Source organism: Felis catus, chromosome A2 (genome assembly GCF_018350175.1).
Source record: "Felis catus isolate Fca126 chromosome A2, F.catus_Fca126_mat1.0, whole genome shotgun sequence".
In the NCBI taxonomy this organism is placed as follows: domain Eukaryota; kingdom Metazoa; phylum Chordata; class Mammalia; order Carnivora; family Felidae; genus Felis; species Felis catus.
Window position 1 is genome coordinate 164,121,863 of NC_058369.1, and position 26,460 is coordinate 164,148,322.

The following is a 26,460-nucleotide window of genomic DNA, read 5'->3' on the forward strand; positions in this document are numbered from 1 at the left end:
AGGTCATGGCCTTACAGTTTGTGGGATTGAGCCCCACACATTGGGCTCCACGCTGAGCATGGGGGCTGCTTGAGATTCTCTCCCTCATTCTCTGCCCCTACCGTGCTGGCTTACGTGCATGTGTATGTGCGTGCATGCGTGCTCCCTCTCCCTCTCTCTCTCTCTCTCAAAATAAATAAATAAACTTAAAACAAACAATGTTTAAAAACCTAACACATTAAACTAAAACATGAGTTCCTAAGAAAATACGTCCCAAGGACATTTCATGATCTTGGAGGACTTTCAGCTGTGAAGCTAGGACTTCTGAAGTTCATCACTCCTCTGTACATTCTCCTCTGGCACAGGGGCTAAGTTAGCAGCAAAGTTTTAAAGTCTCTATACATTTTTTTAATGTTTATTTATTTTTGACAGAAAGAGAGAGTGCACGCATGTGCATGAGCAGGGGAGGGGCCAAGGGGGAGTGGGGAACACAGAGGATCAGAAGCAGGCTCCGAGCTGACAGCAGAGAACCCGATGCAGGGCTCGAACTCATGAACAGTGAGATCATGACCTGAGCCGAAGTTGGACACTTTACCGACTGAGCCACCCAGGCGCCCCTAAAATTTCTATATTTCTGATAAATTCCACAAACCAACCACACCGTGTAAGATTATGAATCTGGAACCAAATGAAAGCTCTCAAAAAACTAGAATCTATAGATAGGACACAAAGTACTTGTGTTAAAATGAAATGGCAAGAAGTCACGATACAGAATAAAAATTCAGATCATGAGGAATAAGGAAGTCTAAAAGCTACCTGAAAGGAAAATAAAAGAGCTAAATAAAGAACAACTACCAAAATGGCATCAAATTGTCCAATTCTGGATACAACAGAGTAATAGCTTCCAATTCTATAGGAATATAATTTTCAAGACACAAGCAAGTAACCAAGCAATTAAGTGTAAAAGTAGACCTGTCAGGGATACAGAGACTCAAACTTCAGCTTCCCAATCCCTCTTCGAACAGAGTTACTTAGACATATGAGGAAAAAGTTAGAGTTATACCAAGAACAAGGAAGACATGGGATGATGGGACGCAGAGAACAATGAACACACAAAGGACTTCAGCTCAGGGAAGTTGAAGAAGGAGAGCTCAGCAACAGACCTAGAAATTACCAGCACAGAGGAGGAGACAGAAAAGGGGAGTGCCGGAAAGGGGTACAACTTTTTCCAGAAAAACAGTTCCTTGCCAAAACAATTTGATATAAATCATGCTCCTACGGTAGGTAAAAACAAACAACAAAAACTAATGCAGAATCATGAATCATTATTTTCTTTTTGCTATTAAAAACTCCATGAAAGACAAAGCCATAGTACACTTTTTAATGTTTTTACTCATCGTAGAGACAGAGTGCGAGCAGGGGAGGGGCACAGAGAGGAGGAGACACAGAACCTGAAGCAGGCTCCAGGCTCTGAGCTGTCAGCACAGGGCCTGACGTGGGGCTCGAACTCAGAGACTGCAAGATAGTGACCTGAGCCAAAGTCGGTATGGTACACTTTCTAGATCTCCACTGAACACGTTTATTAACTAAATGTAGTGAAACAACGAAAACACTGGGAGGGTGTTGGGGAGTATAGGGGGTATATTTTAAGGGCTAAATCAGCATTTATTTATTCACAGCAGAAAGTCAACAAAACCTAGCACAGATACAGCAGAAGCACCAGCACTTAGAGTTATTGACGTAACTAGGAGAAGATGAAAAGTGGCTGCCTGGGGGCGAGGACTCAAGTGTGGAGGCAGAATAGGACAGGGGGCGGCCAGTCATCAAAAGTCTTTGAAAGCTATCTGATCTGCAAGCATGTGTATTTATTACTTCGATTAGCCTACTGATTCTTTTAAATTAGTCACACATTATTAAGATTATATTATATTATAGACTATATATGTAATTATATACATTATAATTATATATATTATATTAAATTATATTATATATAGATTATATTATATAATAGGTTATCAAGTTATATTATTTACCCAAATGGAGAAAAGAGCTTTGGGCAGGAAGAGCAGGATGGCTTAGAGCAGTTACCGGCAAACTTTTTTTGTAAAGGGTCAGATGTAAATACTCTAAACTTTGTGGGCCACGTGGCCTGTAAACTACCCAACGGTGCCACTGCAGGGCAAAGCCCACAAGAGACGTATGTAAATGAAAGAACACGGCTATATTTCAATAAAATTTCATTTACAAAAAGAGGCAATGGGCCACAGGTGGCCTGTGTGATGTAACTGACCAACCCCTGGCTCAGAAGAACAGTAAGATCAAGTGGGAGACAGATCCAAGCTATTAACAGTGGAAACTTTCAAAATAACGTCTCTTCATTCCTACACGTTTTCCTGTCTCACAGACACCTACCCTGTGGCCCTTTACAGCCAAATTCTCGAGCTGCTCAGCTCTGCTCACTCAAAGCTAAGGTGTGGTTACCACGCCCACCAGCATTCACACCGCTCAGGTCAGGCAGTCCAGACCTCACCCGAACCCAGCTGACGTGCCCGCTGCGGCACTTTGATGCCTCAACTGTCTCTCCCTGTTGAAATTCCACACTTCCCACTCCCTCTATAGACCGCTGAGCTCTAACATCAACTCTCTTTCTCTCCTACTGACATGGCTAGTGTTTATTTTCAAAAGTTCTTTCAAGAAAGGTATTACCAGGGCTCCATTCATGGCACCATGTAGAAAGTTGTGAAAAACATTTTAAGAGTCTACGAGAATATGTGAGTCAACTATGATGGAGTAACTGGGACAAGACCCTTCTCCCTTCATAAGATACTAGAAAACGGACACAATGTAGGAAACACTTGTTTCAGATACTGAGCAAAAGGCAGAACACGACTGTGGTTTCTGAGAAGAGGGAAACAAGTGAGGTCGGTCCTACAATATTCTGTCCACAGACATTTTCCGGAATGCTGCGCCGAGAGGGAGAAACCCACAAGGCATCAGGGTCTCGCTGAGTTGAGGACACATGGTGGAGATCTCGGAGGTTGAGGCAGTTGCAATTTGCAGGACAGGGTCCTGGAAAGGAAGGAGCAATAAAGACAAAGAGCTCCAGAAATCCACACAGAATTTCCCTCAAGTCTTTGGCTGAACACCAAGCTGCATTTGTAGGAGGCCAAACAAGGACACACAGCCAGGACCAAGAATGGCTACTGGGAATTTGCAAGCTGGACAATTACAAGAATTAATACAAGGCTGAAGACATCTGAATCTCAACCAGTCGGAGTAAAGAGACACTGGTGAAGGAGGTCATAGGGAGCCGCCCGGGGGGGGGGGGGGGGGGGGGCGGCAGGGACGTGAGGGGAATTCAGCAGAGATGTCAAAAAGGCCATGTCTCACGTATCAGACTAAACTAGTGCTAAAAAAGCAGTTACTGAAGTGTGACCTAGGAAACCCTCAGGGGTCTGTGAGGTCAAAACTATTTTCATAATAACACGGACATGTTACTTGCTTTTTTCACTTTAATCCACTTATAGTGATGTTTAAAAAAATTTTTTTAACATTTATTCATTATTGAGAGACAGAGCATGAGCAGGGAAGGGGCAGCGAGAGGGAGCCACAGAATCCAAAGCAGGTTCCAGGCTCCGAGCTGTCAGCACAGAGCCCGACGCGGGGCTCGAACCCATGAGCTGCGGGATCATGACCCGAGCCGAAGTCAGATACTCAACCAACTGAGCCATCCAGGCGCCCCAACTTATAGTGATGTTTTACAGAGGCTCTGTGATATGTAAAATATAAAACCTCATTACATGACATCGTAACAAACATGCTTGAATATTTTTGTGTTTTAAAGTATTCCTAGTTAACTTCTAAAATGGTAAATATTCAATCATTACCCTCATAAACAAAAACTCTATGTGGTCCTTAATAATTTTCAAGACTGTTAATGGTTCTAAGACCAAAAAGTCTAAGAAGAGCCACCTCAAAGTGAAGGTTCTCGAGGCCTATCCCAGAAAGGCTAGAGAAGCTTCAGAAGGTTCGACTGTCCGCAATAACTTCCTGCCAAAACAAAAACTCCTTCCTTCTTAGAGGAACAAAACCCAAATTCCCAACAATATAAGCAAAATACACAACTGCCACAATCAAAAATTACTAAATTAAAAACAAAAATACATCCTCATAAGGGGAAAGGTAAGCTAATATTGGTCATAAGTAATACTAATGAGAAATGTCAGACATGACAGAATTAGCAAACAATCATCTGTATATACAATGACTTCAAAGAAAAAACTCAAGAAAACATTTTAAACTATGAGATAGCTTAAACTATAAAATAAAACTAAGATTAAAAAATACAATCATCTCCATGAAAAATCCACTGGATGTGCTTAAAAATAGATTAGAAAGGGAATCTATCCCCAAAAACCAAGAGCACCCTTTACACCCTGTATGTTAGCCAACTTAACAATAAATTATATTTTAAAGAATAGATTAGATACTGCATAATAAAAGTGACTTTGGGGAATAAGCTAAAGGACAGAAAGAAAAACTGGAAAAATATCAAGAAAGTGAAAGCGATCTGGGACTATATCCTACAATTCTGTGCACACACGACTGAGACTCCAGAAGGGCAAAAGAGAAACAGAAAAATACCAAGAGATGGCCAAAATTGCTCCAAAACGGATTTAAAAAAACCAACCCACTGATCCAAGAAGCCTAACAGAAAATGTCTTTTCCTATACAGATGAGGGCTAAGAAAGAACATGGGGAGAGACCAGGTGAATGATGGGTTTTCATACAGTTTTCTGCTTGGGGTCAACCTTTATTGTCAGTAGACAGAATGCATCAACCAAACCTCGCACCTTAGCAAATTGCAGGATAAAGTATCCTTGAAAAGCATGCCTTTTTATTTTTATTTTTTCAGGATAACCACTATAATTTCAGACCACAGATTTATTTTTTATAAATCTTTTTTTGATGTGTATTTATTCTTGAGAGAGACAGAGACAGAGTGTGAGTGGCGGAGGGGCAGAGAGAGAGGGAGACACAGAATCTGAAGCAGGGTCCAGGCTCTGAGCTGCCAGCACAGAGCCCGATGCAGGGCTCGAACCCACGGACCGTGAGATCATGACCTGAGCCGAAGTCGGACGCTTACCCGACTGAGCCACCCAGGTGCCCCTCAGACCACAGATGTATAGAGGAGTTGACACTTGAAAGGCAATATTTAAAGCACTTAAATATAGTTATTTATGTCTAATAATCCTAGCAAACAACACTTGATTAATTATACGAAATGGAAAGAGCATGATATACTCATCAAATTTCAATACATTTTTAACTGATTTAAATTTAAGTATATTTACCTTAATACTGACACAGTATGGATGGTAACACTGACCACACTGAGAGCAGGCAAGTAATCTTCCCTCTGCTCCTTGGCCAAAGCTGCCACAAACTACACACATATCCTGAAATTAAAAACACATGAACGTAATAATTTAGGTTGGAGACTAAGCTCAGAATATATGAATTTTATTTTTTAAATTACCTTCGTAGCTAATAAAGCTCTACAGCTCAACATTAGACAACTTCAGCATGTACAGGAGAAAGCAGAAGACAGTAAGTGTTCAAACCTGATGCAAGGTGAACTTGTCACTGCTAGAAAACAACACCACTGTATTATGCATAGAGTTTTCTTCTTCATCCTTATTCGACGAAAGATCTGCAGCAGACACCTATAAAAAGCAAAATACACAAAATGCAGTCACATTTATCACTTGTATGTTTAGTGGAAAAGGTTCAGAAGACTCCTTTTCAAAATACGATTTTTGCCAAGGCCTGCGGTAACAATTCCGAGTTAGATTATTATTGCCAAGGTTAAGCCTGCAAAAGTGGAAGTCAGGACGCTTTTTAGTCACCTAATTGTCTCTTCAGAGTTACAAGTCCTGTGGATCAGGAAGCAATGAAAAAACATAAACTATCTTTAGTAAGACTTAATTAACCAGAAGTTTTCATCAAGAAACAAACAAAAAACCCCTGTATCTTACTTGTGAGCATATACCTATATACGTGTATACATATATGTGCCCCTCTATTTTAGTCACTCTTAAAACCAGCAATTTGGCTAGTCAAAACTGAGATGTGCTGTGAGTAGAAGTATCCAACAAAAAAGAATATAAACACAACTCGTAATTAATTTTGTATATTTTACATATTACATGTTGAAATGGTAACAGATATAAATTCAAAAGATATACATTAAAATTAAATTTCTCCTGCTTTTTTTTTTTCTTCAAGTGTACTTTGAGACAGAGAAAGAGAGAGAATGAGTAGGGGAGAGGTAGAAAGAGAGGGAGAGAGAGAATCCCAAGTAGGGTCTGCATCATCTGCACACAGACCGCCATGGGGCTGGAACTCATGAACCATGAGATCATGACCTGAGCCAAAATCAAGAGGAGGAGGCCTAACGAACTGAGCCACCCAGGCGCTCCCCTCTCTCCTTTTTTAATGTAGCTACTATAAAGTTTTAAATTGCTTATGTAATACACATATATTTCCTTTGGACAGCACTGCTTTAAAATACTTTTATTCTGAAAAGCAAAATAAGCAAAATTTCCATCTTAGCCAAAGGATTACCAACCAAAGATATTCATGTCTAAAAACTTGGCTAAATTTCACCAAATCAACTAAGTACAACTGGCTTAAGAATTATTTCCAGAATGCTTATCATGAAAAAAAGCTCTGAATTAGTTGCTTAAGAAAAGAACAGGTTGGCCAATGCCAAAATTTTACAATATGATCCTCTTGCATGGAAGGACATGAAACACATTGGTTAAATTCAACATAAAAAGTAATAGTGTTGTTCATGGGGCGCCTGGGTGGCGCAGTCGGTTAAGCGTCCGACTTCAGCCAGGTCACAATCTCGCGGTCTGTGAGTTCGAGCCCCGCGTCGGGCTCTGGGCCGACGGCTCAGAGCCTGGAGCCTGTTTCCGATTCTGTGTCTCCCTCTCTCTCTGCCCCTCCCCCGTTCATGCTCTGTCTCCCTCTGTCCCAAAAATAAATAAACGTTGAAAAAAAAAATTTAAAAAAAAAAAAAGTAATAGTGTTGTTCTTGAGAAATGTTCTTGAGAGAATGACTAAATAGAAGGAATATATTACATAATATTATATTAATATTAAACGTTATATTTTTCATTGCAAATTAAGTTTAAAAGCCATTTTAATGGACAGTACTACGGTTTTATTATAGAATCAGTCACAAAAGCAATTTATAGTCTAAACTACACTATAAGGGAAAACTGTAGGCAACCTAAATATAGTCATCACTAGCGAACTACTAAAACCATGGCAAATCCAAACTGGAAAATTATGCAGCATTTAAAAAATAGTGGTAGAAATTTGTTTGAATTTCCATCAAAAAACAAATAAACAAACCACCAGGCACACAGCTGAGTGGAAAAATAAGCTGCAGAATGGTATGTGAGGTAGGGCACCATGCAAAGTAATTGCATGTGGTCCACTGGCATATATACACAGTAGGATGAATCATAAGAAATTGCTGTTTTTCCAGATTGAAAATGGTTGAAGGTTGGCAATTCCATATGGATCAACCAAATACGTAAATTCACGAAACTGGTAAAAGGAAAATCAAGACCAAGAAGCAGTGATGGTACAGATAACTTTGATCGATCAGTATGTTTTAATTGTTTTTAATATATTAAACAATATGTATCTCAAAATTAGCAATTTAAGATTTTAGCAAGTCAAACAAGAGGGCTCTTAAAGTAAAATAATCATCCCATTAGTAATAATTAAATGTTCACTAAAAGTGAAGTTACCAGTAATTCACCCACAAGACTAACAATACATTAAGAATATTAAAATATCTAACTGTGGTAATAGCTAAAATATAGTAAACAAAAGTATACTGAAATTAAAAGTATCCATTTTTACATCCCCATTTCCAAAACAGAAAACAAAATAGGTTTTATAATTGAATGATACCCAGTGAGTAGGCTCAAAGAAATGATAACATGTTATTATTTTCAAAGGGAAAATTAACCAGAGAATGCTTTTATTTGGAATAAAAAATAAGGATGGACTATAGTATTCCCAGTCTGAAATGAATCAGAAATGAAATCTGTACAGAAAGCTGCAATATCCCCTAGATCCAAAGAGCATATTTAAATGCTAAGTGCTGAAAAATCAAGATTTTTTTAAACAGCAATTGTACATGTAAGAAGGAAAACAGTATCATGTAGCTTAATGACCCACTGTTTTATTTTTATACATTATTTCATGACCTTTAAACTACTAGATATATAAAACCTACCACAAGGGTTAAGAAGGCAATCTTTGAGAGAGTACGTACTGCCTATATACATATTAGTCTGATTTGTCCTAAAGGTGACAGTTTTATTTGCCTGGACCACAGATATAAGCTTAAGAAAAAAGAAAACTCTAACCTAAACCTCGCAAGTGGGTTCTAAGCAGGAACATAAAAAGCAAACCAAAAACAGAGCAAAACAGTCAAAGTGAGAGGAAGAAAACAGTAAAGATCAGAGTAGAAATCAATGGAATGGAAAACAGAAGGAAACAAAAAAAAAAAAAAGAGAAAAATTAATGAAAGCAAAGGCTGGCTCAGAATCAATAAAATTGATAAACCTGCAGCAAGACCAATCAAGAAAAAAAGAGAGAAGACATAAATCACCAATACTGGGAATGAGGAAAGTGACACCACTACAGATTCTATAGATATTAAAAGGATAACTGGTCAATAGATTTGTCAACTTACTTTAAATGGGCAAATTCTTTGAAAGACAAATTCATACAAGAAGAAATAGATAACCTAACTAAATAGCCCTATACCTACCAAAGAAATTGAATATGTAGTTAAAAATCTTCCATGATGACAGAAAAAGGCAATCTCTTCAACAAATCTTACTGGGAAAACTGGATAGCACTATGCAAAAAAATTAAACTGTACCACTTTCTTACACAATACACAAAAATAAATTCAACATGGATCTAAATTTAAGACCTGAAACCTTAAAAATCTTAGAAAAGAGCATAGAGAGTAGTATCTCTGACATCAACCATAGCAACATTTTTCTAGACAGGCCCTTTGAGGCAAATGAAACAATAAATTAATGGGGCTACATCAAATAAAAAGCTTTTTAAAAAAAAATGTTTATTCGTTTTTGAGAGAGAGAGAGAGAGAGAGAGAGCGCGCACGCACGCGCGTGTGCAAGCATGAGTGGGGGAGGGGCAGAGAGAGAGGGAGACCCAGAATCCGAAGCAGGCTCCAGGCTCTAAGCTGACAGTACAGAGCCTGATGTGGGGCTCAAATTCACAAACTGCGAGATCATGACCTGAGCCAAAATCGGATGCTTATTAACGCACTAATCCACGCAGGCTCCCCCAAAATAAAAAGCTTCTGCACACCAAAGGAAACAATCAACAAAAACTAAAAGGCAACCTATGGAATGGGAAAAGATACATGTATTTGCAAATGACATATTTGATAAATAGTTAGTATCCAAAATAAATAAAAAACTGATACAATTCAACACCTAAAAGACAATCCAATTAAAAAATAGGCAGAAGACACAAACAGCCATTTTTCCAAAGAAAACACCCAGATAGCCAACAGAGAACAAAGAAGTCACCCAGATAGACATGTGAAAAGATGCTCATCACCACTTACCATCAGGGAAATGCAAATCTGTCAAAACCAAAAACACAAGAAACAATAGGTGTTGGGGAGAAAAAGGAACCCTTCTGCATGGTTAGTGGGAATGCAAACTGGTGCAGCCACTGTAGTAAACAGTATGGAGGTTCTGCAAAAAGTTAAAAATCGAACTACCCTATGATCCAGCAACCAAACTGCTGGGTATTTGCCCCAAAAATACAAGAATACTAATTCAAAGGGATACACGCACCCCTATGTTTATTGCAGCTTTGACAATAGCCAAGATACAGAAGCAGCCCAAGCGTCCATCGATTGATGAAGATGTGATCGAAGATGCGGTATAGGGGCACCTGTGTGGCTCAGTCGGTTAAGTATCCGACTCTTAATTTTGGCCCAGGTCATGATCTCAAGGTTCATGAATTTGAGTTCTGCCATAAACTCTGCACTGACATTGCAAAGCCTGCTTGGGACTCTCCCTCTCTCTCCCTCCATCTCAAAACCAAAAAAAAGAAAAGAAAAGAAAAGATGTAATACACACACACACACACACACACACACACACACACACACACACCAGTATTATTCAGCCATAAAAAAGAATGAAATCTTGCCATTTGCAACAACATGGATGGAGCTAGAGAGTGTAATGCTGAGTGAAGTAAGTCAGAGAAAGACAAATCCCATATGATTTCACTCATATGTGGAATCTAAGAAACAAAACAAATGAGCAAAGAGGAAAAAACAAAACAGACAAACTAAGAAACAGACTCTTAACTATACAGAACAAACTGTATCTGTATGGTTAACTACACAGACTCTTAACTATACAGAACAAACTGTATGGTTATCAGAGGGGAGTTTGGTGGGGTATGGGTGACACAGGTGATGTGGATTAAGGAGTGAACTTGTCATCTTAAGCACCAGGTGATTCAAAAAAAAACTTAAAAAAAATCTTGTCACAAAGAAAACTCGAGGCCAAAATGGCTTCACTGATGACTCTATAAATAATACAAGAATGTTTCCAATACACAACTTGTCCAGAAAACTGAAGACTATTTCGCAATTCACTCAAGGAAGCCAGCTTTATGCCAATACCAAAACCAAAGAAATTATAAGAAAATAAACCAATAGGGGCGCCTGGGTGGCACAGTCGGTTAAGCATCCGACTTCAGCCAGGTCACGATTTCGCGGTCTGTGAGTTCGAGCCCCACGTCGGGCTCTGGGCTGATGGCTCGGAGCCTGGAGCCTGTTTCCGATTCTGTGTCTCCCGCTCTCTCTGCCCCTCCCCCGTTCATGCTCCGTCTCTCTCTGTCCCAAAAATAAAATAAAAAACGTTGAAAAAAAATTAAAAAAACAAACAAACAAACAAACAAAAACCAATACTGTCATGAACAGAAGACATAAAAAGTCTAAAAGTTTTAGCCATTTGAATCCAATAATATGAAAAAGATAAAACATCATGACCAAGTGGAGTTTATCCCAAGAAGACAAGATTTCTTTAGCGTACAAAAAAGCCAATCAATATAACTCACCATATCAATAAACAAGCCATAGGATCATTTCTGTAAATGTAGAAAAAATGTTGACAAAACCCAACATCTACACTTGGTTAAAAGAAAAACATTTCAGCAACTTATGAATAGAAAAGAGCTTCCTCAAACTGACTTAAGATGTTTATTAAAAAAATAAAACAAAACTAGAACAGCATACTCAATGATGCAAGACTAAATGCTTTCTCTCCTCAAGTTCAAAAAGAAGACAAGGTTATCTTAACACTTCTACCTAACACTGTATTGAAGGTTACAGCAAATGCAATAAAGAAAAGAAGTGAAACCATCCAGATTAAACAGAAATAAAACCTTATTTGCAGACAACATGATCCTAAGGGTAGAAAATCTGTTGGGTTCTACAGATAAGCAACTATATATAATAATGGGGTTCTGATACAAAATCAATACACAAAAATGAGTTATTTCTGGATACTAGCGACTGACAACTACAATTTGAAATTAAGACGACACTGCCATTTACAATAACATAAGAAATGTGGAAATGATGAAAAAAGACATTTATGTTGTAAAGACCATCACTAAGAGAACTTCAAAAAGACCTAAAGAAATGGAGAGAAACACAATGTTCATGGGTTGAAGACTCTTCACAGCTAAAACGTCAAGTTCCCCAACTTGATCTAGAGTTTAAATGCAAACCCAGTCAAGATCCTAGAGGCTTATTTGTAGAAACTGACAAGCCAATTGTAAAATTCATACAGAAACAGGAAGGATATTGGGGTGCCTGGATGGCTCAGTTGGTGGAGCATCTTGTGACTCTTGGTTTTGGCTCAGGTCAAGATCTCACAGTCATGGGATCAAGCCCCATGTGGGGCTCCGCACTGAGTGTGCAGGCTGCTTGGGATTCTCTTTCTCTGCCCCTCCCCCACTTGCTTACATGCACACTCTCTCTTTCCCAAAATAAACAAACTTAAAAAAAGTAAAAAAAACATAAAGGATTTAGAACGGCCAAAGCAACTTTGAAAAAGTAAAAAGATGGAAGACTGACAATTTTTGATTTTTCAACAGTGGTTATAAAGTTAAAGTATGATTGGCCTAAAGTTGTAGTACTGGCCTGAAGACAGAAATGGATCAATGGTACAGCACAGAGATTCCAAAGTTAGATCCATAAAAATACAGATAAAACGTTTGTTTTAAAATTTTCAGTTATTTTTGAGAGAAAGAGAAAGCACGAGCGGGGCAAGGGCGGGGGGGGGGGGGGAGGACACAGAATCAGAAACAGCCTCCAGGCTCTGAACTGTCAGCACAGTGACCGAGGTGGGGCTCGAACTCATGGACCACGAGATCATGACCTGAGCCGAAGTTGAAAGCTGCCACCCAGGTGCCCCAGATAAAACTAATTTTTAAGAATGGTACAAAGGCAATTCAGAGAAATGATGCTAAAATACTTGGATATTCATTCAGTTTATGCAAAAAAATGAACTTTGGTCCATGTTCATACCATACATAAAAATTAACTCAAATTGGACCATATATCTAAATGCACCACCTAAAACCGTAATACTTCTAGAAGAAATAACTGAGTATGTTTGTAATCTTGCATTATCCAATTATTTCTCAGACACCAAAAGTATGATCATGAAAGGGAAAAACAAACGGGACTTCATCACAATTAAAACATTTGCTGTTCCAAATAGCTAAGAAAATGAAAAGGCAAATCACAAAATAAAGAAAATATTTGCAAATCATATACATGGTAAAGAACTTGTGTACAGAATAAAGAAAACTCAAAACTCAGTAAGTCAAAAAATTTCATATTTTTAAAATGAACTAAAGATCTGAAGAGGGACTGTATCAAAGAAATATATAAATAAGCACCTAAAAAAGAAGACGAAACATACCAAGTACAGGTAAGTATATGGAGGCTCTGGCAGGAATCTCACGCACTCTTGCAAACATAAAATGTCACATAAAATTGAAAAGCAGTGTTTTCCCCAAAATCTAAGCATACAGCACCTACCGTATATCTGGCCATCCCATTTGTAGATATTTACTCATGGGAAAATAACACATACACCCACGTGTAGACTTAAGCATAAAAGTTCATAGCAGTTTTGTTTTTTTAGTTCTGTTTTTAATAGCCAAAAAAAAATGGAAGCAAGCATAACATCCTTTAATAGGTGAACAGAAGTTACGCGAACTGTGGCACAAACTGAACCACCCGCTTGTCTCCTGAACGTAAAAGAACAATCAGGATTTTAAAAATAGGATTCTGGTAAAATAGTAAAGTTACTACATGAAATATTTGCCACTAGTTGCCAATTATAGATTTCTTGAATCCACATTTAAATAAAGCCTGATATACATGCCAAGGAGCAAATAATTATAAATCTTAAAATATATCAAAGATACTCATAAAATTTTCAACATTTTTAGAGTTATGTACTTAATCTGCAACACTGCTAGTTTCTTCTGTAAGCCACATTACAATAAAAAACTTAAAACACCAATATAATAAAGTTTTTCAAATAAACTCGGTAATGTAACAGGAGTTTGCTCTTATTAAAAATAAAGGAGCAAATAGCAAATATATTACATACAGGTTTTTAGGAACTGTTGGCATAGAAGGATCAGTGTCAAAGAGGACGGTAAAAAAAGAGAGAAAGGATGGAAAATATTAATGAAAATTTAAAAAGAAAACCTGACCAGAGGTGTTGGAAAAAAAAGAGTAGGGATAGAGTAAAATAAAAATTTTGGCTTATTCATGTGACTCTTACAAACTAATAATTTTATAAATATTATCATAATCTGTCAACATATGAAGGATGACAGCAAAGGTAATGGGGGGGCTCCTGGGTGGCTCAGTCAGTTAAGCATCCGACTTCGGCTCAGGTCACGATCTCGCGGTTCGTGGGTTCGAGCCCCGCGTCGGGCTCTGTGCTGACAGCTCGGAGCCTGGAGCCTGCTTGGGATTCTGTGTCTCCCTCTCTCTCTGCCCCTCCCCAACTCCTGCCCTGTCTCTGTCTAATCAACATTAAAAAAAAAAAATTTTTTTTTAAAGGTAACGGAAGTGAGACTTACCCCAGGTAACACAACTGCTCCGATTCCACTTTTCAATTTTGACCTGCCTCTGCCGCCTCGTCCTGACAGTCCTGCACCACGAGGTCTCCGCTTCCCCGGAAATCCCGACCCACGGCCCTACACAACAGACAAGGAAAAATCAGCCCTCTGCAAAAGTCCCAAAGAATTTTAAAATCCAACGTGAGATAAAACATTTTATTAAAGGCTACACAAATACTTGCTTTGCTCCTATTCTGATCAGATGATAAATATTAAGAGACCAGGCTTATTATTTTTATCTTTCAACACGTATTATGCAACTTAAAAATATAAGCATCCAACGCCTACAACCTTAGAATCAGACGCTGCGTCTGTCGTGAATGCTCTGTCTGCATCGGCAAACTCTGGCAGTATTTTCCCACCTCCTGACCCTAAGTCCTAGGTGGCTCGACAGCCACAACCCCATCCAATTGGTATTCAATAGAGAGCAAGGATAAGGAAAGACCGTCTTGCTGAAGGTTCTCTCAGTCACTAGAGCTTCGAAGAGCTGCATGTACGGAGTCCTTACTACACATCCGCTCTAAGCACTTTTTGCTCCCCACTGTCTCACAAGGTCAGTGCTGTCTTATTACCCCCATTTTAGAGATAAAAGCACTGAGGGATTAAAAGCAAACTGGTCAAAAGTCCAGAGCTAGCAACTCTGGCTCCAGCGTCCGCAATGTTAACCAGTAGTCTCCACTGCTGAACTGCATCACCGCTGATTTCTGCACACAGAAATCACACAGCAGTCCTTTCCCTGCCATTAAAATTGTCCATTTCACTATTCCATAGCTGTCTGTATGAACTGAACAGGGGGCCTCACTCTACCACAGTATGTAGAGGACAAAAGCGGATAACAAGGTAAAAAGTTTGTTTTAACTCATCCGGATAATAATCACTTGAAATGTAAATAAAATAACTGATCTGAATTTTTACCTAACACACAAAAATACTCTATGGGAAAACAGGTTAAACCCTTTGATATTTTCACAAATAAATACCAGGGTTGTTTCCGTTATTGTTGTTTTCTTGTTTATTCTACCTGAAAAAGCCTGACATCAACACATACTTACAACATTATATATATTTAAAAGTATTAAAATAGGAACATCCTGATATTTTTTCCATAAAACGTTAAATAATGTGTCACATTTTAAATTGATATCGTTTGTACTGTAGTTTGAAATGCTGAACTCATTACCTATTTGGCTGCATAGTTTCCAAGGTGATAATTTATGGTTATGTTGCAAGCACAAAACAGATACACGTGAACAAAAAGGGGGGTGGTATTTTTTTCCCTTCAGTGTTAATAAACACAGTCAACTTCAAACTGCCTCTCCTTGTTATCTTAAGGGGCTCTGCCTTTAGATCTCTCGCGCTGCTTTGAACAAGGGCTAAGGGAGGGCTGAATTGGATGGTTTTGTTGTTGATAAGCATAAAAGATTTTTTTAAGTCAATTATTAAATCAGGATTATAGCAATCTATTTTTCCCTAGCATCTAAAGATACAGGTGAAAATTTGTGGTATTTGCTACAAAACTGTCAAAATATCTTTTATGGTCTTCAAACAACCATCTCTACTTTCGACACATTACATGATATCAGAGTGGGTTGAAAAATAGTTCTAATGGTGACAGAAATAAGAAAGTGGAATCTAGAACTCCTCTGAATTCCGTGATTAGTCTAAATTAAACAGCCTAATTCCAGAATCACATTAAATATACAAGATGAAGAAAATTATCTTCTCTAGGTGGTAAAGTATTTTAACTTTTCACATTAATTTTTTACCCTCTAAAATGCATCCGACTACATAACTTACTTCAAGAACTAGGAGAGTCCTCCATCAATGACATGAAAAAGAGGCCCTATAATTTTGAGGTTATTAACGCAGACAGTGAAATCTGCTCCGATTCTGGTATTTCTTCTCCATTAGCACACAATAGATTAATGTAGTTTGCTTTTGTTCTTTTCTAAGCAACAAAATTTTATGATTATCATGAATGAGCAAGTCCTTAATTACTTTATAGCCTATGTGACAAGCATTTTCCCCCACAGAAACACTGGTAATTACAACATAAAAGGAAGCAACCATAAAAAGCAGTTATTAAAAATTCACACTTAAAACCAGTCACGTCAAATTGCAATTTAATTTCCTCCTAATCCAGATTTTTTTAAGTGCAAGCATGTTGATTCTTTACACTAAAATTTTTAGATTAAAACAGTGGCCCTGTAATCTGAACTATTTATCTAGAAAGGAAAGGTTTAATTCTTAACTTCTACTTGGATGAAACCAGCCAGAAAGAAATGATACATGAATGTAAATGCAATTTTATTTACCACTTTGATGCTCCAAATGGCACTGCCAGGAAGCTGCCTGGGTTTAAAAATTTCCCGACCTTCTGAAATGTCTGGGGACCAGGAAGGTGGGCTCACTGTATTATGGGTACTCCAAGCCCCCTAGGATACGGCAGGTGAGAAAATAGATGTATAAAACTCAGCAACGTAAAAGGTCAAAGCCAGCAACTGAGGAATTTTAGAACAGCAGAAACAAATGCAGACGTATGGAAATTTAGGACAAATTGCTTCAAGGTAGGGAAAATAAGCTTATCACTTACAGTGACTTTTTACTTCAATGTTTGCAGCTACAATTTACATTAAATATTTTATTCTGGTTGAAACATCAGCACAATGAAACCTACTAGAAATTAAGGTTTATATGACATTGACGTTGACTCATGAACTTCAACTATAGAACCAAAATATAAATAAAAGTCAGTTAAATTCTAAGAATTAACACTATAAGAAACTATTCAGGGATTATTTTCTTCTAACAACTATCACTCTACTGGGAAAGAGAAATAACCTTAAAGGATGTTATGTACACCTTTGGCTATAAACAACCAAACCAGTAGGCAAAAAAAAAAAAAAGAAAAAAAAAATCAGAACATGAGAAATCAACAGATACATTCGCTTTAAACTGCGGAAAATTAGGCTGCCATCTTAACACGCAAATACCAGTATAATCCTAGCATCTAACTTCTTCCTGCCAGTGTGACCACTAGTTGTGGTTTTGGCTTTTATTTTTATTTAGAGGGCTATTATCCTTACATTACATGCAAGGGACTAATTTGTACAGTGAAAAATGTTAAAGCAAATTGTCCTAAATTTGCAAATTAAAATGCCTAAGATACTTGATTATTTATACAAGAAACAGTATCTTATTAAAACAGTTAAAGTGAAAGTAAGACATTTTGCTTTTTAATAACCACATTCAGCAATAACCTGAACTAATCTGATGAAGTCGCTCATTAGCATAAAAAAATGCCTACTCCACAAAGATAACATTTTAAAGAAAAACACAAAACAAATGTCAAACAATAAATAAAGAACCTATTTTGAATTAGGTAATTCGATAATGCGCACTGTAACTTTTACCAATTAAAGGGCCCAAACTTAAGTAACACATTACTTACCAGGTTTCTAGAATATTATCAAACAAGCGGTAGCCTATTAATCACATAAAACTACCACCAGGAATTTAAGTAATCAACCAAAGAAGAGCCTGACTACCCTTTGGGGAGCAGATAATTAACGCACTGACAGTATTTTGAGAAAAACCACACAAGGGAGGCACTTGTCTCACTTTTAATTAACCTACCCTCAAGCTCAGTGAATGGCTCTGCTGAATTTACTGACACGTGAATTACCTCGCTTTCCGCATCAAATCAACTTGCCTCTACACCTCTGTCTCCTTTCCGGCTGCATCAGGGTCTCTGGTAACCGCTACGCCGCCAAAAGTCACGTCTCTATTCTCCTTTTACTCCAACTGTCAACACCTACGTACAGCTCTGCTGGGTTCCGCGCCGCACGTGTGTGAATGCTCCTCTCCGCTCCCTCGCTGACCTTTCTGTCCCCCGTGCATGTTCTTCCTCCCGCTGACCTCCAAAGCCTGTGTTTCCCGAGGGCTAAGGCCGGACGCCTCTCCTCTCCGTGTCTCTTCCTAAACGGTGCAATCTTTCATGAGGGCTAGAACCACCATCTGGCATGTTGCTGTCTCCCAAACTCACGTTTCTGATTCCAACGTGCTCTTGAAGACGGCAGCGTGGCTCTCAACTTCCTTCTTAGCACTTCCATTCTGTCGCACCAACACTCTCAAGGGGAGCACGTCTCCAGTCTCTCCCGTGCCCCGTACCGTCTCACAATCTTCCCCATCTTCAGAAATGGATGCCAGCCCCCGGGTCAGAAACCTGGGAGTCATCTGATCTGTGCTTCTCCCCCATCACTCTCCCCTGCCACTCCTTCGAGCCAAACCATCCGGGACTTCGGCACTTTCTACCTTCCAGTTTTGTCTGCACCCACGCCACTTCTCTGCTCTCCCACTGCCGGGGCCCGGCCCTGTCTGCCACCGCCAGCTGTCACCCAGCCTGCCGCGCTCTGCCATTCTCCCTACCCTGCCCCTCCCTCGAGTCCTCCTCTACACAGAGGCCAGAGGGACTTTCCAAAGCTGTCGATCTGACCAAGCAAGTCACCACCGTGTTTTAAACCCTCCCAACAGCTCCCCGGTGCTCTTAAAGTGATGGTCTCTCTCACTGCCTCTCTCCAACCTCATCTTGTGTGTCGTCCCCCCCCACCCCCACCCCCTGCCACGATCGGTATGCCCCAGCTTCCCTGGTTTCCTTCAAACACGCCAAGCTCTTCGCCAATAACAGGGCTACCGACTCAGAACAACTGCCAACTCTCCACCGGACGGCTTTTCCTTCGGATTCTTCAGGGATGGCCTCAGATATTTCCTCATCAGAGAGGACTTTCGGCAGCATTTCCATGACATCATCACCTCCCTTACAACACTCTGTGCCTTTCCTCACTGACTGAAATTTGGGGCCATATGTTTTGTTGTTTCTCATTATTTAGTGATAGTGGGGGCAAGAGATATCCAAACTTAGTTCTCTCAATGTTTTCAATGGTTTTTCTCTGACGGTAGTTGGCTACTGTATGAAATTCCTCTCGGTGGATCATCTAATGTCGTATCAGGAGACAGCTCTTAAAACATACCATAAAAAGTCATACTCTCAAATAACATGTTATTCACCATAATTTAAAAGTTAGCTTTGATGCCAACATTGTGTCTCATTTTAAAAACATTTACACTTCATGGAACATGGATGAAGAAAATGAAGGGCTCCATAGATCAAGAATGTTTGGATGCCATTTCAGGAATAATTAGAAAACCATTCAACTGCTATGAAGAACTTATATAATAAAAGCTTGGGTAATTACATTATGAATTTTAATAAGTATATTATCATAAGACTTTGGAAGATAGATTGTGCGCAATTTTATAGCAACTGGAGAAAAATTATGATTATACTTAGATGTTTTGACAAAGAAGAAATTACCTAATATATTCTTTAGACCTTAAACCTAAAATACAGCTATAATTATCAACTTTAGTTATAAATTATCCTACACATCTCAGCTTGATGAAAAAGAACTTACACAGACAATTCGGAGGTCAGCTCCCCCGTCTACGGAAACATGGTTTTACACCATCATTATACTTGACTGTATACTTGTTACATTTGTATTTATTTGTTGCCATTGGACTATAAGCTAGATGAGAAGAGACCATTTTTTCTGTTCACTGCTATGGTAAGCATTCAGTTCAGTGCTCACTGAACATCCATTTTTTCCATTGCACATTTATTCTTTTTGTATGCATAAATGCATCAATAAGTATTGTACTATGAAACACACTAATTCCTGATTCCCCCCATTAGATGTAGCCTACAATCCTGGATTTCCTCCTTTAAAAAAAGGTTACCAATCTATCCGCTGCACTGTTACTCTGAAACTACCAACCGAAGGAAAACCAAAAGGGCTCAAAATGTTGGCAGACTTTACATTTTAAAGAGAGCTAAAGATAAGCCATTTGCTACCAAATTCTGCAGAAACTTAAAAGAAAAAAATACTACTTGGGTGAGATTGAATTAGAGTCTAACAATAATTACTGGACCCCACACCTGTTTGAAGTCGGTATCAGGTAAGCTGCTTTGTGCCTCGAGGCCAATTTCTCCGGTAAATGTATCAACCAAGTAAATTATACAACTGTTACCAGGACTGTGGGACAGGAAAATGGCAACAAGAACAGCAAGTAGAGAATAGGTTATTAAGGTCAACTTCCTGTGATAAAAAGCCCAATCTTGTTGCTGGCTGTTAAATATGATCAATGTCCTAATTAGAGCCCAAGAGTATCGTAATCTACTGAAAAAGTTTCAAGAGGGGCCAGAGGTTTGGGGTCTCCTGGGCTGGCTTCACACTTCCAATTCATCCTTGCTCGGGTCCAGCCTCACCCAACACGCCATGCAAAACCAGGACTGCTGTTTAAAGGATGAGAGAAAGTGAACACGATGAAGAGAGAGCAGAAAGGACAACCGGCAAGAGACACAGAAAACCCAGCAAAACTCGTCATTTTTTTTTGGCACATACATTCACTCGCGTACATTACAGCCACAGCAACAAACAACTCGTTTTTATGACTTACAGAATTCTTTTCACATAAGTTAAGTCTCATACACAAAACTGAGTTCAACATCAAATGGAACAAGGAATTAGTCCTGATAGTGATTTGATAAGATACGATAGAAGTACAGAAACAGCTGTTACCAGCGTTAGCCTTCAATAATTCAAGAATGTGAATCTGGCTGGTGCTAGCAATGGTTTTGGTAATGGCTTCAGAAATACCACAACAGACACAAGGAAGCCAAGAGAAAAGGGATGCTGACACCCCGGAGGGCTAGACACGCTTTAGGTTTAAAACTACAGTCTTTCAGGGATTCAGAGCAGAGTCTCTGGGATTTTCGCCCGCACAGCACACAAGCCTGAGTTGAGTTCCCGCACGCCTCTGCTTTACCACGGTGCCCTGGGCTTCCTCTACGGCAGCACATGTCACACACAGCGTAATTAATAGGCTGTTGAGTTCTAAAATCTGGGCAGCCATTATGTGGCTTTGAACTGAAGACACCTACTACATGCCGAATTTACTGTGACCAGTGTCTGACTCACTCAAGGCCTAGAGTTGTTTTCACTGCCACAGTGCAGTACAAGTAAGCATGAGCCAATCTGATTCGTTTTCCAGAGGTACATTTCATACATGATTATTACATCCTTCTCAAGTCTCCATTTTCACAGAATATCTGCATTACTCTGCCATTCAGGAAAAAAAGCAGGGCAGCACCACCACTTGCCAGGGGCCATACACGTGTTACTGTTAACTTCCAACAACAGCCGTAAGATGCAATTTTATGGATGAAGAAACAAGACAGTTCTCAAGGCAACGTGCTTAGTCTCATACAGACAATGGCAGGAAGGATCTGAATCCAAGTAACTGTACTATGGAAATGCTCGTGCTGAATTTGTATTAATCAATCTTTCCTAGTATCAGTTACAGTGAAAATTGATGCAAACGATACAAAATACTTCTTCAAAGTCACTTTTTAAAAAGGCAGCACAGTACTTAGAATAGAATGTAGGTGGGAAACCACTCTTGGCATCTATACGGCATCTTCTATTCTCCACGAAGAATGAATATATACCTATATCTATATCTACTTACTAATGAAACCTTTAATAGGTCCTAAGACAAAGTATCAGAAATACAGGTTTTACTTTATAGGTATCCGAGAACGGACAACTAAAACTATCCAGGGTAACTTATTTTCTTTAAGCAAATGCCACCGTATATATGCTATTATCAAGCGATGCTTCAAAATTCAAATTTATTTTAATTAAAAGCTGGATATGAAATCATTTAACAGGAACCGAACCTCTATTTGGACAATATGACTTACACATCTGCCTTTTCTTAACCTAAAAAACAAAACAAAAACCAGCAATGCTTCTTACTAAAGGATTTGTGTTTACAAAGCAGAAATGGTGTCTATTTTAAAAAAGAGAGAAAAAAATTGCTTCCTTGTAATGAATTGTTGACAAAAGTAGAATCCTCTACAGCTCACCACTCTGAAGGTTTGTTTTTCTCTCGCAGAGTAGATTATGAAACTGACTTGTTAATTTGAAACACTTCATTTAAATTGCTATTACATTAGACAAGTATGTCATAAAATTCTATGGTTTGTAACAAAATTAGTTAAATTAATAAAAAATTAAAAATCCACTTCACAATGTAATGGAAAAGTGGTTATGGCACTACCTTTGGACACCCACTATACCGAAGAAATTTCACTTTCGCGGAGAACCCCTCAATAAATATCAGTCTTAGAACTTAACAGAAAATTCCTAAGTTTTCCATATATATGATGTTAGCAACAAAAAATGGAGAAAATCAAAAAATGAAAAAATTCTTAGACTTTGAAATTTTTCAAATTATAATTGAGTACTTACATTTACTTTTATGAAGGATAGAAAATACTTCAGTAAAATATTTTTCATAGGTTCAATAACCTCTTTCAATACTATCACTTAATACCTGAGTGTCTAAGGCAGATCAAGCCATACATATGACTGTATTACCTATGTTTCCATAAAATAAGCTGATACGAATAGGGTAAATGACAGAAGACAGGCTGAGATCACTACTGTCTCAGAATTTCTGAATTACAATGGATAAATACAACTGTGGAATAAGAGAAATAAACAGAAAATGAAAAACCCATTACATTATTTGATATGCTGAAATAAAAAAATTTTTCCATCCTATTTTCCACCACTTTTTAAGAGCATTTCTTGTGTTTCATGCGTAACGATAACAACGAGGAGCCCATGTCTCTGATTCAGGACTCTACTTCCAAGGGTAAGGAGAAAGACGCCAGTCAGAGGCCATTTTAACGGGCAGGGTGGGGTCATGGCTGTAAAGCTCCCCAGGAAATTACAACATGCAGTGAGGCCAGTAACCACTTTTCCAAACCTCAGGCCCAAAGTGAATATACCTATGAAGACACTGAGAACTGAAATGCTAAAATATATGTAAATGAATAATTTCAATAAAGGATGAAGGAAAGAAAAGCCAACTGGTTCACTGGGACAATTTCTATGAAACCATTTCCAACTGGCTTCCTGTCAGTGTTCCACCAATTTCCTTCTCCTAACTACCTACCATGTCTGTAATTCTTCCTCCTTTGTGAAATCCTGTGTCTTAAGTGAGGAAGAAAACAAAAAAGAAAAAACTTTTTCTACCCACAACCACATAAATATAAAGAATATAAATAAATATAAATAAATATAAAGAATAAATATAAAGAATAAAGAATATAAATATAAATAAAATATAAAAATATATAAAGAATATAAATAAAAAAGAATATAAATATAAATCTTCCACATGAAAGCCACAATACAAACTCTAAACTTCAATTAATCTCATCTAAAGGTAAAATAATCCTGTATAGATTCCATGTTCTGTGCCCTGACATCTCAGACTCAGAATAGTGATTTATATATCCATCCATACTCCAGTATCACTACATACATACTCTTATCTATATACTACATATGTGTACATATAGGAGTATATATGTGTACATACATATGGGGTATATATTGTTCATCTAATACATGTTGGGAATATACAGTGATTTGTTGCTACAACAAATGCTTGTTTTTTACAAATGGTTTTTATGATCTGTTTTAAAATGTGTCCTATGGGCAACTGGAGGATGCAGAATATTTCTTCTGTCCTTAAAATCAGTGAAAGTATAGCACCATTTGTAATTTATCAATCTTAAACTCAGATGGTATTTCTTTTTAAATTTAGCTCCTTCTGGAACTAAAATTTTCCTATTTTTATAAATGCTTTTCCTTGCATTGTCCAATAAGGTGTCCACTAGCCATGAGGCTAGTAAGTAAGCACTTCTAATGTACTTGGTTGGAAACCAGATTTTGAACACTGAGCGAGACAAGTGAACGTAAAATATCCCATTAATAATTTTTATACAGATGAAATGCTAAAATATTTTTAATACGTTAAGTTAAATAAAACATTAAAATTTATTTTATCTGCTTATTTTTAATTCTTAAGTGGACTACTAGAAGTTTTAAAAGTAGATACACGAGGCTTGCATTATATTTCTATTGCATAGCACTGGCTTACCCTTCTACTGACCAACTCCTTTCTCCAGAAAACATTTAATAATCCAATCATTAGCTGTCACATCAAATTTTAAAGCTTTCACATTTTCTGTTTCTAATTACTCATTTAATTTTTCAGGAAATTCTTAGAAAAGCTCACATAAGGTTAGAAAACCGTTAAGATAAACATAATGGTCTGACCACTGTGACACAGAATTTAACTAATGAAATGTGCAGTTCTTTGGGTAGGATAGCCTCCACTATGCTGGTAAAGACCAGAGTTGATGACACTCAACAAAATATGGAAAAATGCTAGTGATGTTATCAAAACACAGCTGGACACCAAAGAATCTTGCTTGTGTCACCAGCACTGCCATGAACCTGCATCTCACTTCACAGCCAATCCCCACTGCCAACAATATACAAAGTAAACAAACACTAAATAAAACCAAAGATACAACACAGGAATGCTTGATACCAAAGACATTCACGTAACAGTACGATGGGCTTCAGGATTTCCAACACAAGGATACACACCGGAATATTCCCTCGAAGTTAGGATGGCAGTACCTCAGCAATGATAAAAAATTAAAGAGCTATCTTGTTGTAGCCAATGCATCCTCCCGACGAAAACAGTAGTACCTTAGCAAGCTAAGAATCACCAAGTGAAGGCTGTTTGCTCTACAATGAAAACCAAGCTAATGGGGAGGTTAAACCCTCCCACAAACTGCTTGTGAGGTTAGCAGCAAATTAGGAGCAGTCATGAGACAAGGGCAACTCTACAGAAAGCAGAATACCACCAGAACTGGGGACTGAGAGAGAATACGGCAGAAGCAATAGCAAGTATGAACATATGGGTCATATGAAATGGGATAAACCTGCAAGACAGTCTCACACACACACACAACCACACTCAGACTCACATGCACATAGATTGTGGAATACAAGTCAACAGAAAATAAACCTCATGGTTTCTCAGTTGGAACAGAAGTCTACAAAAAAGGAGAAACAGAGTAAAATTTGACAGTATTTATGATGCGATATCCTTAAAGAACATAAATATTTGAATCAAAGTTCAATTTGAGGCTCAAATCTTCATTGCTCAAGTCTTTTCAGAGCCCAAACTACATAATTATTACGTAACAATTATTTAAAAAGAAGACAAGAAGAGAGTAAGGAAGAGGAGAACTGGTTTCAGAAGAAAAACCTCTCTTAGCAGAACATGACAGAAAATACTCGGACAAAGCCACATACGGGGTGTCTTAGTTTACTGGGCATATCTTCGCCACAGAGAAACAGTTCAGTCCCACAGGGCAATTACTTTGCCTTGGGTGTGCAAGTTGCTGTCTTTAGAAACTAAAATACATCTGGAATTTGTTTAAGGGAGACTGATTCTCCCATTAAAATAAAATTCTATTTTTCTACTTGTCTTAGGATTCCAAAACTGGATGATCAAGATGGAGAGGATACTACTCCTACGAAGTCCAGCTGTTTAACTGTTGGAAGCAACTCAAATCGCAAGACCAGAAACTTCAGGCTACCATTGTGACTAAGCACTTTTGCACCATTTGATATCTTGCCATTTTGCAGCAGCTTCAGAAAAGAGAAATTTTGTAGATTAAATAAATCTGAGCTACAGTGTCTTCGCTTTGCCTTGTGGTTAGTGGTTCACTTATATACACTTAAAAAGAACTGGAGTTTACCCTTAAAGGGTAGAATCCACACTGCTTAAAAGTCATGGGAAGAGCTCCCCATACTTCCTAAAGATCAACACTGCACTTCTCCAAGATTTTTCCATGAGAACAATTGAAGTCCTAACTTGGGGTGGGAGTGGGGGGTGAGGAGACCCACAAAAAAAACTTAGCAATTAACCGAAAAATCAAAATAAGGAATTCCCACCAGGAAAAATTCCCTCAGTAAATTATGATGCTTAAGCAGTCAGAAATAAGACAAAGAAGAATATCAATGAACAAATACAGTAGAAGGGGAAAAATAAAGGTTATGTAGAGTATACCTAATGTTTTACTGGGTCTTTTTTTTAGACTCTCTCATCACCATGGCACAGAATTTAAGAAGACTTTTAAGTGCTTTCTATTAGCAACTATAATCA

General features: G+C 38.2%; 1 protein-coding gene and 1 long non-coding RNA gene across 24 annotated transcripts in view; one reads left to right on the forward strand and one right to left on the reverse strand.

Moving 5' to 3' along the window:
• The window catches only part of KMT2C (lysine methyltransferase 2C), a 285,648-nt gene that overhangs the window by 77,418 nt on the left and 181,770 nt on the right, over positions 1-26,460 (reverse strand). For 20 of the 23 annotated variants that reach the window (XM_023250775.2, XM_023250762.2, XM_023250761.2 and 17 more), the window contains 4 exons: positions 16,608-16,727; positions 14,254-14,370; positions 5,607-5,708; positions 5,337-5,441 (listed from right to left, as the gene is read on the reverse strand). In XM_023250775.2, coding sequence (XP_023106543.2) covers positions 5,337-5,441; positions 5,607-5,708; positions 14,254-14,370; positions 16,608-16,727 — 444 coding nt within the window. Of the gene's footprint in view, positions 1-5,336; positions 5,442-5,606; positions 5,709-14,253; positions 14,371-16,089; positions 16,576-16,607; positions 16,728-26,460 lie in introns of those variants that run through there. The other 3 variants (XM_045053060.1, XM_045053050.1, XM_045053058.1) reach the window with 2 other exon arrangements.
• Positions 15,954-25,993, forward strand: LOC111559562. The gene is made up of 2 exons (XR_002740668.2): positions 15,954-16,023; positions 25,785-25,993. It is a non-coding gene; the product is annotated as an uncharacterized LOC111559562 (long non-coding RNA).